The 18264-nt window shown below is 33.1% G+C and overlaps 1 protein-coding gene across 1 annotated transcript in view; it reads left to right on the top strand.

Moving 5' to 3' along the window:
- Positions 1-18264, top strand: part of COL11A1 (collagen type XI alpha 1 chain) — a 207965-nt gene that overhangs the window by 168097 nt on the left and 21604 nt on the right. Inside the window, exons 47-57 of the mRNA XM_059377355.1 lie at positions 1849-1902; positions 3539-3592; positions 4596-4649; positions 8066-8119; positions 8728-8835; positions 9130-9183; positions 9801-9854; positions 10857-10910; positions 17361-17414; positions 17535-17642; positions 18107-18160. Of these exons, the coding sequence (XP_059233338.1) occupies positions 1849-1902; positions 3539-3592; positions 4596-4649; positions 8066-8119; positions 8728-8835; positions 9130-9183; positions 9801-9854; positions 10857-10910; positions 17361-17414; positions 17535-17642; positions 18107-18160 (702 nt within the window). The remainder of the gene's footprint in view (positions 1-1848; positions 1903-3538; positions 3593-4595; positions 4650-8065; positions 8120-8727; positions 8836-9129; positions 9184-9800; positions 9855-10856; positions 10911-17360; positions 17415-17534; positions 17643-18106; positions 18161-18264) is intronic.

The raw sequence follows: 18264 nt of genomic DNA, 5'->3' as shown, positions 1-18264 counted from the left end.
TTTGTTTTGTGTATTTTTATTTCTTAGACTATATCTGAAATACTATTATACAAATATTAAAAATAAAATACATGTAGAGTATATAAGGTATAAATAAATAATGGTATAATACTAAAACATTAAAAAATTAAAACAATCCATAATCTTACCATATTAAAAATTGTTGCCACTTTCACTATTTCTGTCCAGTAAGTACCTTACCTATTTTAAACACGTATTTCACAGATAAATTTATACTATGCATATTTACTTAAATTTGTACTTTATTAGCCATTTATATATGTTTAATATTTAGAGTATTAGTATCTTATTAATAGTCCTATAATATTCCTTTAACTTGGGTGCCTGGGTGGCTCAGTTGGTTAAGTGACTGCCTTTGGCTTAGGTCATGATCCTAGAGTCCTGGGATGGAGTCCTGCATCAGGCTCCCTGCTCAGGAGGGAGTCTGCTTCTCTCTCTGACCTTCCCCCTTTTCATGCTCTCTCTCTTTCTCTTGCAATCTCTCTCTCTCTCTCTCAAATAAATAAATCATATCTTTAAAAAATATATTCCTTTAGTTTATGTAACCAAATTAATTTAGCTGTGTTTTCTATGATTAAACTTTTGGAATAATCGAGAATTTTAATTGTCATACCTCCTGTTGTAATAAACACTTTATTATTTATAGTTTTTCCTGTTGATTTACTTTCTTAGAATTCATTCATTCATCATTTATTAAACATTTTATTGAAATCCTAGTTTTTGCCTGATCCTCAGCTAATTGCTAGAGATAAAATTGACACCTACACCAAAGCTTATGATTTAAGTACAGAAATAAGTGACCTCATTGTGTTTTTAGGTATACAATTCAAATATGTGCAAAGTATTGTTGAGATATGAAAGAAGAAATATAAACAATTCTGCATGAAAGAACTAATTAAGAAGACCAAGATGAAGTAAAATAATTTTTCCATAAAGACATAGATGAATTTTGAGTGTCACCTGCTCTGTGAGTTTGTTCTGTAACACAGAACCCTTCCTAAAGTGTTGACACTGCAACTAGATATAAAGGAAATGAATTTGAGAGAAAAAAGGAAGTACAATACACTAGGTTTTATGACCTTGTAGATTTCTAGAACTAGAAGTCAGAGTAACAGGCTAAAAATTCAGAAGGCATTTGTAGCCCCGGAAATGTATTGGAATAACCCTGGAGTATTTGTTTTCTTTAAAAAAAAAAAAAAAGGATTTATTTATTTATTAGAGAAAGAGAGAGTGCATAAGAGCAGGGGAGGGGCAGAGGGAGAAAGAGAAGCAGACTTCTGGCTAAGCAGGGAGCCCATGAGGCTGGATCCTAGTACCCCATGATCATGACCTGAGTGGAAATCAAGTCAGCTGCCCAACTGACTACACCACCCAGGTGCCCCTGGAATATTTATTTTCAAAAGAGTTTTGCTAAATTGCTATATAACTATAAAAACCTCACTTGGATAGGGTGTTCAAAAATAATCTGGGACAAGATTTTTCAGAAAATCCTTACAATGGCAGTCTTATACACTATTTATAAAAGATGGAGCAAATGATTGTGTCCAGAAATTATCAGATTAAATTGTGTATTTAGTTCTTTTAACTAAAATCAAACAGCATAACATTATACAAAGCATAATTTTTTTTGTAAATATAGGTATAAGATTTTATGAAATGTAGCTAGTACTTGCATTGTAAGATTTTAACAGATGACAGTTTCTGAATCTTAATTTCATATTTTTATTTGGCTTAATATCTAATTTTGGTTTTATCCTAGAAATTGGCCAAAAGTTTCTTTTCAAATACATGCATGACTCTTACTGTCTTCTTATCATTTTCTCTTAGGGTCTGCCGGGCCCACCTGGTGAAAAAGGGGAAAACGGGGATGTTGGTCCCATGGTAAGTTTATATCTTTTAGGATATTATGGATATTGTGAATTTTCACAATATTCACAATATTTCACAAGAATATTTTATATTCTTGACTGATATCTTTCTTCAGGTTTAGTAAGATGAACAAAGTCGTCCTAAAGGCCATGACTTTTCACAGTGATGCTTTCCCCATTCCCTGCCCAACCTGTATCTGTGACCGTTGGAGCCTCTCTCAGCAAACATCTCTCTACTGTTCTCTTTCGGAGTAATGTTATGTGCATACATGGCATTACTGGTTGATATGTTGTTATCCATATTTTTATTTCTAAGTGTATATATTATTGACATGTAGATAACCTGCCAAACTTAAGTTATTTATGAGTTTTTAGCTCCAGACTTTGAAGTGGACCAGGTAAAGAGTAGATAATCGTCACCCATGATTTGAATAATTAGCAAATGTTAACATTAACATGGTATTAAATTTTAGTTGTTCTTTGTAGCAAATTCTTAGTTTAATAAGGAATTCTATCTGAATTAGAATGTTACAACCAAATAATTTGCACTTATTGATTCTGGCTTTCTGCTCTAAGTATAAATCTAAGAGTTCACTGAAACTTTGAAATATATATATGTATATTTGTTTATTGAGCCTTACCTTGGATAAGGAAACAATTATCCAAGGTAATTGAAATCTATAATGAAGTGTAATGAATATATTTCCTAATCATTCCTTCCTTTCAATAAACATTGCCCCCAATTCTTATTTCCTTCAGAATATATATTTTGATATTTTTGCACTTGCATTTTAGATTTTATTTTCTTCAAATAAGGAATCATTCTTTTTATCACATTAAACTAAAAAGCAGGGAACATAATAAATAATGCTGACTCAAAGAACTGACTAATTCTCTAAGCAGCATCAGGTACACTGAGAACTCCTTTCTAGATATGATTGCTAAGGTTCCTTGAGTTATTAATACATTTCTCTCTGACATATTAGTAATGGCTAATATTACGGAAGTTTTCAGCAATGACATTAGAACAAGCTGTGACATTTAGAAATAATTCTAATGCCCTGGTGTTCACTATAGACTAATTTAATCACAACCTTGAGGTAAGGGTTTCTGACCATCAGTATTCTATAAAAAGTACCGGGAGGTAATTTTAATGCACAACCAGGGAGAAGAACATTTGTTTTAGGAAGACAACTAAATAGTTAATCTTATTTCAATTCTATCATGTAGAACATAAAAGTTGACACACACACAAAAAGAATATACAGATAAAAAATACTTTTATAAAATTAATAAATTCTAAATCTACTCAAGCACCATTTCTTATTACAACTTTGTGTTCCTTTTTTAATTTAACATTCTTGCATATTCTAGTATAACATATTTCTGTTGTATTATGAATTCATTGTACTAGACAGTAGTAATAGCCCAATTTTCTAATTTTTAATAAAATTGTTTGCCTGCAGTCCTAATTTCTCCATAGCTATATATAGAGAATCATTTGCTAACATGATGTTGTATCCAAAATCAAATCACTGATTATGATTTTATAGCATGAAACTTCTTTTAGTTTTCTTGATCTCAAAATGAAAATACCAGAAATACAGTTGTGTTTGGGCCTCATAAACCTTAATATTCATCTCTTACAGGGTCCACCTGGTCCTCCAGGCCCAAGAGGCCCTCAAGGTCCCAATGGAGCTGATGTAAGAACTGTGAAATATATGTTAATCATTGTTAAGTTATTTAAGTGTCAGTATCATGTAATGGCAGATGGTATCTAAAACACAGTTGGTATGATTGCACTATTGTTAAATGTGTAAATGGACAAGAGCTCAAAAATAATCTACTCACTACATTTTATTTCATAGGGAAATAAACAGGTTTTATAGGGAACTAGTCACCACAAATATTAAAGAAGTTCAAAGTTCACATTTGATATGTTATGTTAGAGAATTATGTGCATGAAAATATGTGCACCTTTTACTGTGTAAAATGTTTCCTCTCAATTACACAAAGACAGTCTCCTCTATGCTTAGTAATTGACCTACTGTTCCAATATTACAGGATTTGAAATGCAATGCCATATTTATCTTACTGTTACCATTAACAGATGTATAAAATTTGATCTTATCTCTCTTCTATTTCACCTTTTCACAATGAAAAAGTATTTTATTCTTGTTTTTGGTTGCTTTTCTGTTATGCCTGCTTTTAATTTGGTCAGGCCAGAACTGGATAAAATAGACAAGGAGCAGATAGAGTTTTTGGGTTTTAATTCCCCTTAATTAATATAAAGGCTAAGACATGGTTCATACTGTTTTTGCATAGATTACATAATTCTTAACCAGAGTCATACTTTGATGTACTCCAAAAATCTATAAAATTATCCTTTATTCTGGTCTATTTGATGGGCAAAGAGATTGAAATTGTGTTCCGAGTATCAACCAGCATGACTAGAGTTGGAAAATCTTCTGTCATATCTTCAAAGTTCTGGTGAATTTGAAAATCAATTTAATATACTTAAATTATTTGCTGTCCAGTAAATCTGGCAGCCCAATAAAGGCATCATTTTGTCCCATCCTTCAACTGACTTGGAATATTCTTGCCTGTATTCCTCCTTCTTTGAGAACTACTAGATATGTATTTATGAATTTGTTATTTTTATTGTAAGAATAAGGATAACTGTATACTCCTTTTCCTACATTGCAGGGACCACAAGGACCCCCAGGATCCATTGGTTCAGTTGGTGGTGTTGGAGAAAAGGTGAAGAATGGGGGTACCTGGGTGGCTCTGTAGGTTAAGCATCTGTCTTTAGCTCAGATCATGATCTCAGGGTCTGGATCCAGCTCTGCTCAGTCGGTTTGGGGAGGGGAGTGGTCTCTGCTCAGCAGGGCATCTGCCTCTCTCAAGCTCTCACTCTCTCTCTCCCCCACTCTGTCCCTCCACACTGCTTGTTTCCGCTCTATCCCTCTCTCAAATAAATAAATAAATAAATAAATAAATAAATAAATAAAATCTTTAAAAAAAGGTGAGGAATGTAGTGATGTACCAGTTTGACACATCAAGAATTGAGGACTTTGATGATATTGACTGATACTTTAAGTGCTTCTAACAGTTCTGTCTTTCTAAGTATTTTACATATAGTTATATGAATTGCAGCCCATCTATTTTAGTAGTTAAATAATTAGTGGTAATATGATTTTGAGATACTGTGGTTTTTATTGCTGTGTATGGTAATGAGTAGTGGACATAGGTTATTTCCTTTAATCAACGCAGTCACCTCTGATGATGGTATTATTATTATCCACGTTTTTAAGCTGAAACAACTGAAGTTTAAAGAATTTCAATAATTTCATCAAAGTTTTGTCATTAGAAACTAAGTCAGGATCTATTCCCATGTATGTCTGACTAGACTAAGTGTCTCTAATAACACTCATTCCTGAAAGAGAAGAGATTGGTTGATGTAACTGACTTAAACAGGAAAAAGGAATCCTTCAAATTACAAAAGAATTAATCTTTCATTTTGTCATATTTGGAGTTACATTTTCATTACTAGTAATATGACCCATCTTTGGCACTTTTCAAAATACTTGCCATGTGCCATAATATCTGGGCTCAGAATAACTTTGTTTTCTAATGAAAGTGATTTCACTTAAAACATCTTTTTTTGTGTGTGAAAATGATTCTCTGAATTCTTATTTATGCCTTCATGCTCATTTCTTAATAGAATTTTTAAGAAAATTAACATTGGTATTTGCTTTATTTAAAAAAAATAAGTTATTTGCCAGTTTTGAGGAATAAGAATTAAATTTAATACCATAAACTATTATATAGTGAAAAAATATACATTTTTTTAGTTATTAATTAAATGATATAAGAATGATTCTATTGTTTAGTCTCAAAGATTGTTGACATATCATATATTGCATTTAATTTATTTTAAGTAGAAGATTTAACCCTCAGAAAAAAGAAATGTGAGAGGATTATAATATAGTATTTTGATGTATATATCTGCTGAACACATGCTGCCATTTTTATTATAATTAATTCTATATGGTCAACCATGTAAAGAATTTCTTCCTTACTAAATTAGAAGCATTTAAAAATTATCTAATTCTTACTGCATAAAGTCAAGTATTTTTTACTGACTCTTTGTTTATATTTTTAAATTTAATGTTTTGTGTTGAAAACGTGCAAGTGATTTAGGGTGGAATTTAAAGAACATTTTTCATTGAGTACAGTTGTCATAGGAAGAATAGTAGTAGAGATAACGGGTCTCTGATGGCAAAACTGTAGGAGACACATGAAGACAGACTCTCAACTTTCCTCTACCCTTGGCGTCATCCCCTTTTGGCTGTAATGTTGACTAGATAGTTGTGAGAACTAGTCTTTAGTTTTAGTTTTGTCCACCTAGAAAATTATGAAATAATTCTTAATAAATAAATTCTAAGTTTGAAAGCCTTTTCAGCTTCTCTTATGGCTTCCTAAAGCTTGCGGGTTCAGTAGGAACAAGTTTAAGTACTTCAGTTACTGCTGTGGTTTCATCTTGTGTTATTCTTGAAGGTAAACATGGATGCCAGAGGTTTGGAGTTTGGGAAACTCTTCATCCATATTGTTTTCATTTGTTTAAAGGCTATCTGGTAACACCTGGCTAACTTTGAGTCTTAAGAGAATACAGTATTGTTAACTACATTCACATTGTTGTATATTAGATCTTCAGATCTTATTCATCTTTTGTCTCTAAAACTGTGTAAACTAAGACGAACATTTCCTCATGTTCCCCACACCTCAGCCCCTGGTGACCAGCATTCTCATATTATATGAGCTTGGCTATTTTAAATTCCACATATAAGTGAGATCATGAAGTATATTGTGTATATTTAAATAAAAACATTTAAATTGGACATTTTATAGTTGATTTGAGTGGCAAACTGCTTTAGTCTTATTTCAGAGATATGAATAATAGGTCATAAAAATATTATATATTATTCCATCAATCGAGATAGATGGCTGATTTGTTGTTTTGTAAATAATGTAAATGTAATATTTTATTTGTAAGGTTTATCTAAAATAACAGGTAGTATTTGCTACTCATCTTGAGAGAGAAAATAATTTATACACAATACTACTACTAATAAATTCCTACAAAATACTTGATATCTTCCATCATTATGCAGATAATTCAAGAAGTTAAAATATGTGCATATTCTCAAAGAATCAGAAATTAGGTACACTGAATAACCTATCCCCTGGAGTTATGTTTATACTTAATATAATGCATTTCAAACCAATTTATGAGTGATGGGTTTATAGCAGTATTATTGGGAATAATAGAGTTAAAAATTAAAGGGAATTCAGACCTGCCATTTTTAAAAAAATTTAAAACAATTTCCTCTTCAGAATTCTAGTTCCACTGATTTTGTGTAGAAACATGGCACATGAATATACTGTATTATTTCACTTGGAGAAAATACTATGCTTTTCTCAGTAAATTCAATGTAACAGACTTCCATAACTAAAACCTACTAGTCTAGGAGGTTTATTTATTGTCTGCTGAACTAGAAAATAGCCATCCAGAGTTATATGGGAGAACAAAGAAGCTAACGAATTTATAATACACATATCCTCAAAAGGAGTAATTTTAATTAGTATCTAAGTATCTTTATCTATCTTACAATACAGTATTTTTCTATGTTCTTAGATTTCTACTAAATAAATTTTATAGGATTATCAAAATACTACCACATGATTTGCTTAATTGTTATTATAAAGGTAAAATGAACTAATATTTTAATAAGAAATGAAAGTTCGTTAATCAAACTAAGTTGTAATATGAATACTGATATAACACAAATACAAAATTTGTTAGGAAACATGCAGGTGTCTGTTTTGTATGGCTTGGTGGTAACTTAAGGTTAATGCTCTTTTGACAAACTGATGAGAATTGTAGCATTCAGTCTACCCAGTTGTGCCTCCTCACTGAAATACTGAGGTCAGTAATAAGATAGACTCCTTCCTTTTAATAAAGTATTCTACTGCCTTTTAACCAGTATAAGGTCTAGTTGAAAATGTCATGGTCATAATAGAAGGCAGTTTTACAATGTGAAATTATCATTCCTGTGCTGTTGTTGTGTTTGTCATTTTTATGTTTTGAAGTTCATTTGCTTTTCTCTTTATAGGGTGAACCTGGAGAAGCAGGGAACCCAGGGCCTCCTGGGGAAGCAGGCACAGGCGTAAGTGCTAGCTTATTATTAATGTAGGGGGTTAACATATTAAACATGTAACTTAACTCCTAGCTGTAATTCAGTTATTTGCTTTTCCTTTTCCATTAAAAATAATCACAAATGCAGAACCTTTTTGTTTAATAAAAAAAAAAAATTGCATGTTTTGACTTACATGGAAATTAAAAAAAATAATGACATTTTTTAGACATAAGTTAGAACATTAAAACTATAAGCTGTTTATAGTTTTTGGTGGCCCTTTTTTGGTGGCCCTTTCACAAAAAAAACAAACTGTGCTACATCAAAGAAACATGGATGGATTGTATTAGAATAGTATTCATTCTAATGTAGATTGGTTCAAACCCAGAGTGAATTTGGTCCCTGGACACATTTGGCAATGTCTGGAGACATTGGACATCACACATGGTGGAATGTCACTCTTGATGTCACACGCTGGGATCAAATTAGTGGAGACCAGGGATGCTGTTGAACGTCTTGCAAAGCACAGGACGGCCCCTCCTCCGTCCCCACAGCAGAGTTGCCTGATCCAATATGCTGAGGCTAAGAAATTCTGATTTAAAGCTTGTAAGATAATTATTCTTTTTCTAACTTGGTTATAGGGCCCCAAAGGAGAAAGAGGAGAGAAAGGAGAAGCTGGCCCACCTGGTGCTGCCGGACCTCCTGGTGCTAAGGGACCACCAGGTGACGATGGCCCGAAGGGTAACCCGGTAAGTGAGCTTGGTCCCCCTTACAGTGGCATCTATGTCAAAGCCACGTAGGAGCTTTTATAGAAAGGTTAGAAATCATGAAACTCTGGCCCATATCTGGTGAAGCTGACTCTTCGTCATTTCATATATCCATTAGCATTGTCCATTAATTTTATTTTTAAAATTTTTTTCTAGTGGAAGAAGGGAAATATTTGCATATGGTTTTGCCATGACTTAGCTCTTAAACATCAGAATATCATGACTTTATAAAAAATATTTTTATTTATCTTCTTTCTTTTAAAAACATCGTACTAGGGTCCTGTTGGTTTTCCTGGAGATCCTGGTCCTCCTGGGGAACCTGGCCCTGCAGTAAGTATTATGGGAAAAGAAAGGAATTATTTTGATATGGTGGTTTCAGTGTCTCTATTATTAATAATTAAAGAAAGTTCTTGATTACTTCAGTAGATCCCCCAAAAACAGAAAGGAAAAGAAAATGTAAACTACAGTCACAGCTACAATAATTAAATCCTTATAGCTGAAGGCAATTGGACCTCTGTTGCATGATTATTCTCCTCATTTGGGTTAGTTTTCCAGACTTTGCTGGGTTGTACAAACTATCTGAATAGCAGCATTGTTATTATTTCAGTTTCTCCTATGCTGTAAATCCTGTCTCAAAGTGTGCCGTATTTGTTCATGGTGCAAGGATGCACTGGCCTTGTATGCTAATTACATCCTCTTTCTTTTCTTATATTAACAGCATAATGTATTTTAAATTTAATGTGGTGGCAGTTTCACAAATCTTTATCGAAAGAGTGAGAGATACCACAATCCTTAAAATATAACTGAAAGATTTTAACAAGACTTCTATTTGTCCATTTCATAATAATTTATCTCAAGGAGTCAGAGAATATATCATACCTTTTGTTTTAATAAAAGTGAACTCACAGTGAGAAATATCTGGGATCACTTTCTATTGCCTATGATAGGGTCAAGATGGCGTTGGTGGTGACAAGGGTGAAGATGGAGATCCTGGTCAGCCGGTAAGTAAGCATACTATTTTTATTAGATCTTTACATAGTCTCAAGACATTTTTTTCCCAAAAAAACAATGAGCCTTTCAAAAGTATAGCTATGTGGGTATACATTTTTCCGAAAGGATTATCAATTATATGTGAATTTCAGTTCAAAGTCAAACTTAAATGGAGTTTCTTACTTGATGTGATTGAAGAAATGTAAGTATCCTTCATAATAAAAAATGTGGTAATACCATAGCAATGATTTTGTCATACAATGTCAAATATAGCTATCTATTTGTATTAAATAAAAAGTTATTTTAAAAACACAAATAAGTCTGAAATGAAGACAGCTATGTTATCAGCCTATCCTTAGCATGATTGTATTGTAATTACCAATCTAAATGAATTCAGCACTGTATTGGACTATTACTATTTTTTTTTTTTTAATTTGAGAATGAGTCAGTAGGGGATTTGGCCACTTATGGTAATTTAGAGAGAGCTAAAGGAAGGCACTAAGTTAAGTAAGAATCAAACAAATCTCACCCCTAACACAACTGTGTCTCTAGAGCCATCTCCACTGGATATTTGTAGGCTTATTCTGTGTAGATAGGACTTACCTATTCCAATGTGCAGAGTACTCCTAGGCATAGAAATGCTAGTTCCGTACAAGAAGAAATTGAGAGGTAACAGTTTTATGGTTTCATAAATGTATGTAATATGAGTAAAGTTATTAATCATACGATTCTCTTCATTAGTATGTCTACTGAATGTTTGTCAGATAGAAGTTAGCACTCTTTAAAGGAACAATTTGAAGAAGGAGTTTGATTCACTTTCTTCCAGCTGTAGAAAAGTTTTCCATCTGAATTTACTAGCTCTAATAATAGATATCTAGAGAAAGCCTAGGTACCAGGGAAGGTAGATGTGGGGAGATGAAGAAAGAAGTTTGGTATCAGTCCAAATGTAGAAAAATGTTGTGAGCCCTAAAATGATGCTTAATTGTTTAAAAGGTATTTTTCACATTTTATAGGGTCCTCCTGGCCCGTCTGGTGAGGCTGGCCCACCAGGTCCTCCTGGAAAAAGAGTAAGTTTTTAAAATTCTTTATTTGAAACATCCACTCATTATCTACTGTGTATATAAACTTACATAGTATTCTTAAGCTGTAGGCAGCACATTACAATGATGCTGAAAGATGTAAGTGATGGAGAACAGGGTAATTTTTTACAATTGTCAAAATTCTTATTAAAATAGAATACACTTCAAAAGATTTAATCTGTCACAAGAAGAAGTAGTTTCCTACTTCTCTTTGCTAAGGTCTCCCCTCTGTACAAACGGAGGCTGTTACAAAAGATGGATGGAACCCTGAACTTCAACTCTTGGGGCAGTAGAGGGAGATGGAATGCCAAAGCCTAATACTAGCTAAAAACATGGTAAAAACCTGAATGCAGATATCATTAGAGAGAGCTCAGGAATCAGTCCGCAAGTCCTGTTAGCTTGCTTTACCTTATCAAGCTTCTCTGATTTGGGAACATGGCCGGATTTTAACAAAAGATAACAGGAAAATGGAAATAAAGAGATCTTGTTAAAAATACTGCCTCCATCACAGACCTGTACCCCTGGGGATAAAAATATATGTTTATAAAAAATTAAAAATTAAAAAAAAATACTGCCTCCAGTAGATCCTAGGAGATTCACTTGAACTGTCTTTTTCTTATGACTGTACTATTTTCATAATAAAGCCATGTCTGTTGACCTGCTTCTCCCAGCATTTATATCAACATACATTGTTCCCTGCATCACCTTTAGTCTATTTTCTGACCTCTCTGCAAACAAAATACATTTCTTAGGTTCATCCCCGTTTCGGTAATTAATGCAAGGGCACAGAGACCAGAGATCACTGTTGTTTTCTAATGGTAGATTTGTTTTAGGAGGATTTTCACACTACACATCCTCATTTACATATTGTACTAACAAATTTTAATTTTGTCCCTGGGCGATATGAATTCGAGTCCATATTTACAAACATTTGTCTTTGCCAGAAATGAATTTAGTCTATATTAAACATCTTCTCTGAATATGATTTTCCAATCACTGACCAAGTGATTTTTTTGCCTTCCTTCTTCCCCTTCTTATATTCTAACAACATCCTAGATAAGGTTCTTATTATTTTGTTTTCCTTTTATTGTTGTCATTGGCAGCCCCAAAGCATGATCTTGGTAGAAAAAAAATGTATTACAAAACAACCATTGGGCTGTTATTCTTAGAAAGTAATTACAAAGTGTAACATGATTTTTGAGATCTCTTGCCTATTTTTGCCTGCAGTCTGAATGCCATTAAAACTTTCTAGATGGATGAGTAAATGATAATAAACCTTCCTAATAGAATATTGATCAGAGTGTTGCAAGTGGCAGTGATACTGAGAAACAAGATTCTAACTGTTATTGAACAAGTAGGAAAATTAAGTTGTCATTTGTAGTACATGTACCTTCTGTCATGTATTTGTAATACGGGAGAATAAATGTACATTTCCTTAAGGCACTGGAAGATTGTACAGTTTATGTCAATAAACCATGGAATTTTAATCTCAAGCTATCATTATAGCTATTTGAAACCAAGAGCTAGTTCCATGCTCTTTTATTGAAAAAACTCCAAGAAGTCACTAAAATAATTCAACATTATAAAATGCACAAAATTTACCTGTTAAATGGAATTTTATTTTTTTTAAATATTTTATTTATTTATTTGACAGACAGAGATGACAAGCAGGCAGAGAGGCAGGCCGGTGGAGGGAAAAGCAGACTCCCTGCTGAGCAGAGAGCCTGATGCGGGGCTCAATCCCAGGACCCTGGGATCATGACTTGAGCCGAAGGCAGAGGCTTTAACCCACTGAGCCACCCAGGCGCCCCTTAAATGGAATTTTAAAGACTCTAGCTCATATTGCCATAGGAAAGTTCACAATAAAAAATTAAAATAATTGAATTATTAATTGGTAGAAATACAGAGAAAGATATATATATGTATATATTTGTGTATACACACACACACACCCTGTATAATGTATATATATTCTTATTATATATGTGCATATATTCTTATTATATATTCTTTCCACCCCTATGCTTTTATGCATGAATGTGGATGGTCAAAAGATAAAGTGTTAGAAGGAAACAACCCTCCCATATTTACCCACACAAAGATTCAGATCAAAGATTAGATTCTTAGGAAAGCCTTCCTTACTGTCAAACTAGAACAATGTGCCTACTTTATACACCTACTTCATCTTAGCATATTTTGTAATGTACTGTCTTTGTTAATTTTGATGTCTATCTTCATAACTAAACTTCATGAACTCCTAGGATTTCACAGGGGTTTTTCTCTTTTTGTTTTTTGTGTATTATCCACAGCACATTTCTGTCACATAAAGACAATTTAAATATTTTTTACATGAATGGAAGAATAGATAGATTATATATTAATATTATAAAATGTGACTAGTGGGGAGAAGCTTAAGCTGTGTATTTTATATAAAGTATATTTCTCATGGTGAAAAAATTCCGTTTAAGTGTTTACTGGTAGAAAATTAACTGGAGTCTGTTTTATTGTCTCATGTTCTAGGAGGCATTTTCCAATAAGAACAGTCATTAGTTTATGAAATTACAGCCAGTAGTTTGCTAGATTAAGTCCTTGACCATCTGTTTATGCAAATACATGAGAAATAAATTACTAAGATGAGAATTGGTCTTTACGCATTATTAATTTTTTTCTATTCTAGAAAAAGTGTGTTTATCTGTTTTTATCCCTGTCTTTTTTAACAAAGAATCTGTGCCATCTGGAAAAAAATATAGAAACAGGGATGTCTGCATGGCTCTGTCAGTTGTATCTGCCTTCAGCTCAGGTCATGATCCCAGGATCGACTCCTCCATCCAAGTCCCAAATCAGGCTCCTTGCTTGGCGGGGAACTGCTTCTGCCTGCCACTTCTGCTGGTTGTGCTCTCTCTCTCTCTCACTGACAAATAAATAAAATCCTTAGGGGAAAAAAAAAAAAAAAAAAAAAAAGAGAGAGAGAAAAAAAAAAAAAAAGGAAATGGGAAAAATGAGATAAAGAACAGAGAAAATCCATTTAATATGGATTTCCACCATGACAGATGTCAGGTATTCATTCAAAGAGGGAAGAAATTCTTTTGGGATGGAGAAACTATTTGAATTGCAATTTTGTGTGTGTGTTGTGTTTAGATTCTCTAAGCTTTTCAGACTCAGATTTTCTTTTCTCTCTTGCAGGAAAAGCAATGTTTTTGTTACATTTTTAGAGAGCTGATGACTTGCTTTTTTAAAGATCTAGATATTTATAAATCTTCTATAATGTTGATGTGTGTAAATGCGATCCTTTGAGAAGACTGCATACCCGGATGTCACTAGTTTAAGGAAAACCTTCATAGAATAAGGAAAATAATTTCTATTTCCAAAATCACAGTCGTTATGGTTGTTTAGGTTTGCATATGCTAATATTTTAAGTATCATACCAAAATAATTTATGACAAGATTTTAACACTAGGAGTTATTTGAAGCTGATGCTTGCTTACATGCAGAAATCCTCTTGCATAAATAACATGAAATTAAAAAGAAGCACTTAGGGTTTTTTTTTTTTTAATTTAATTTATTTATTTGAAAGAGAGAGACACAGATAGAGAAGGAACACAAACAGAGGGAGTGGGAGAAGGAGAAGCAGTTTCCTGCTGAGCAGGCAGCCCGATTTGGGGCTGGATTCCAGGACCCTGGGATCATGACCTGAGCCCAAGGCAAATGCTTAATGACTGAGCCAACCAGGCAACCCTAGAAAAACTTAAGTTTTAAGAATATATTATTGTTAACATAATACTGCTGCCTCAAGAGACTGTTTCAGAATTTGTACATTTCTTCTTTGGGCTGAGGCACAATATGTGCCTGATCATGTATGGCATTACAGTGATGATATTGAGAAAATAATAACAAAGGTTGTATTCATTGATTCTTTCTAAGATAAATGAATTCACAGAATACTCTGATTTTAATGAAGTGCCTGATACTCATTTCAAACGTGGATTTAAAAGACCATTTGAAAGGCTAGCATGTGCTCACCATTAGCATATTAATATGGCTTCTGGAAAAGAGAAAGTCATCCTTCTACCTAACCTTATTTTCAACAATTAACACCATCTCCACTCTTCTCTCCAACCTCCAACCTCAATCTCGGTTGCTGATTTTGAGTAGAATTCATTGCAAAAATTGAAGTAAACAGATAGAAAACAAGAGAGTCTGGGAGAAAAGGAAATGTAATTTCTTAGAGATCATAGAGTTTCTCTTTCAGACTGTATGTATGTTAGAATTTGTGCAAAAAATTTCAAAATTAGATTGAATCTTAATGCTTGTTAAGTAATGGTAAAAATTCAGTTGATTAGTGGACATGAAATATTTTATTATAAAATTGTAAATTTTATGTGTCTTAGAATAAATTATTGCAAATGGATTGGGGGTAGTTCTAGAGGTCAAAAGCATTGTATCGTGTTCTTACTGGGCTGTTAACCCAAGTGTCCGGCTTTTGTTGATTTGGAAGTTACTAAGAAATGGTGTGAGGAGGCAATGTAATTAATAGAAACAAAATTTAGATATAATGATAATTATAACATCTCCTATTTAGCTTGAAAACTTGATGATTTCTTTGATACCTTGAATGTTATGTTTATATTATAAGTGACTCTTTTCTCATTTTATTATAAGATTTAGAAATATCATGCTTTGTATTTCACAGATGACTATGTAAATGTAAGAAGGAAATATGAATATCAGATGTCAAAATCTGATTTTATATTACAGGATCATGGTAAATCTATTTTTTAGCCAACTCACAATTTTCCAATTAAAACAAGTAGTTTAAAAAAATAAACAAGTAGTTTCAAACATGGAATTTATATTTTTCAGGTATTATAATCAGCATGTTTGGAAAAAGTAATTTGTTGACATGGTGTCTACAAATGTATTTTGAGAGTCTATTTTGTTTGATCTGAGTCTCAGGTTGCCAACATGGTGAAAAATATAGGTAAAATACTTTATAAAAAATTTAATAATCTTAGTAACAAAAGTAACAAGAGCCAGTGTTTGCTCAGTGTGTCTTTATTTCCTAGGTGCTGTTATACACCATTTATATTTCTCAGCTCTCTGAGTTCTTATGATGACTCTGGGAAATAGTTCTTATTATTCTGTGCCTTTTGCAGAGAAGTAAACTGAAGCTCTGACATGGTATATAACTTTCTAAAGATCACAGAACTAATTAGTGGCAGAGCCAGGATTTGAGGCCAGACAGTCTGGGTCCAGGCTTTATGCTCTTAAGCACCATATTCCATATCTCTATTTGATACTGCTGCACTGGAAAGCTTGAAAAATACTTTTACATGTGTTATCTCATTTAAATTTAACAACAATTCTGTAGCAAGAGGATTTTTTAAAAAAAGATTTTATTTATTTATTTGACAGAAATCACAAGTAAACAGAGAGGCAGGCAGAGAGAGGGGGGAAGCAGGCTCCTCGCTGAGCAGAGAGCCTGATGCGGGACTCGATCCCAGGACCCTGGGATTATGACCTGAGTTGAAGGCAGCGGTTTAACCCACTGAGCCACCCAGGTGCCCTGAGCAAGAGGATTTTTATTGGTAATATTTTATGGATGAAAGAATGGAAATTCAGGAATACTAATAAATTGTTAAAAGTCACAAGCTAACAAAAAAAGAACTATAGAAAGTTGGATTTGACAGCTTTCTTACAAAGATGCAGATACCGTCAAGGAGTAATATTACAAATAGCTTTAAACAAATTAGTAATTAGCATCTCTCCATAGCAATCTATGCAGCTGTGCAGAAGTCAGGCAAATACCAGAATATTCTCTTAAGCTGTTGGATGACATATGGAGTGTGAAGATATTTTTTTTCTGCTCTTGCTCTAATACTAGATTTTAAAAAGTGGTGATAAGTATTTTTATGTCACTCATTTATGTGAATTGCATAGTTCTGGAAAATGAAAATAAAATTTCTGCTGACAGTCGAGATTTTAAATGTACACTGCCCTAGTCTGAACATGATCCTATAAGAATACATAGCATATGGATGTTCTAAGATTGAGAAAGGAGCCAATCTTAAAACACATTTAAGGATGGAAGGGAAATCTACTACATGCAACTAATTCTAAATTATACAAGATAAAAAAATGATACCTGAGTATTTAACACAGTAAGAGTGACTAAGCCAACAGTATTTCTTAAAAAAATTACTGTTTCTTTACGTTGATATGATGTGATTATCTGTTAATCATTTATTTTTAATATTCTGACTGCAAGTTTTTATATAAACGGGTTTTGATTTTTCTCCTTGTGTTTTAAACTAAATAGCTGTAGACAGCCACAGTTTATTGGACTCTGTTAGAGTTTAAACTGGAGTATTTGTGAATTAGTCTTCAGTTATGTTAGTTTTATATGCAATATGAGTTTTAAGTGCAGTTTTCTGTTTATAGGGTCCTCCCGGAGCTGCAGGTGCAGAGGGAAGACAAGGTGAAAAAGGTGCTAAGGTAAAATATATGTTTGAATGTCTTATGGACACATTGAACAACATCTATTTCAGTACTTTTAATAATATAAAAAAATATTTTCTCATTATCAACATGTTCACACATTTTATTTTCTAACAGGGAGAAGCAGGTGCCGAAGGTCCTCCTGGAAAAACGGGCCCAGTTGGCCCTCAGGGACCTGCTGGAAAACCCGGTCCAGAGGGTCTTCGGGGCATCCCTGGCCCAGTGGTGAGCATCTCTGCTAAAAGATGCCATTTTGGAAATATTTTATTTCCCCCCCAAAAAATTACGAATGAAAATGTGCATGTCAGCATCATTTCATAAGGTATTGTGTGGCTGTTTTATGGGAATTCAGTAAATATTATGCAGGAATTAAAGCCAGATACTTTTCAAATACCTAAATATGTCGTTTATTTAATAAGTGCAAGGTGAAATTCCAACACAGAAAGGCAGAATAGAAACTGAACCCTAAGAATTCAAAAATGTACAGTTTCTATACATACATCTGTATAGACATACACAATGTAAAAAGACTCAAAATTGCTTATAACATTTGTAGATGTTCTGCCTGTGATAGGATGCCTAAGTGATGTTTTTGCGTTCTCTCTTTTTGGATTTCCAAAACTGAAATTAAAAAAAAAAAATCTACGCTTTTGTTAATTAAAAAAATCCATTATGTTTATTTTCTACAGGGAGAACAAGGTCTCCCTGGAGCTGCGGGCCAAGATGGGCCTCCTGGTCCCATGGTAAGTCTGATCTTTTGTTATTTAGAAAGGGAGAAATCCAGAAACAAAATTGTTTATAAGCTAGAATTTCTGAAGTTTTATATTATAAATTAGTTTATATTTTG

The sequence above is a fragment of the Mustela nigripes genome, chromosome 14 (genome assembly GCF_022355385.1).
Source record: "Mustela nigripes isolate SB6536 chromosome 14, MUSNIG.SB6536, whole genome shotgun sequence".
Classification (NCBI taxonomy): domain Eukaryota; kingdom Metazoa; phylum Chordata; class Mammalia; order Carnivora; family Mustelidae; genus Mustela; species Mustela nigripes.
The sequence above is the reverse complement of the archived record's forward strand: the minus strand, read 5'-3'. Positions and strand labels throughout refer to the sequence as shown.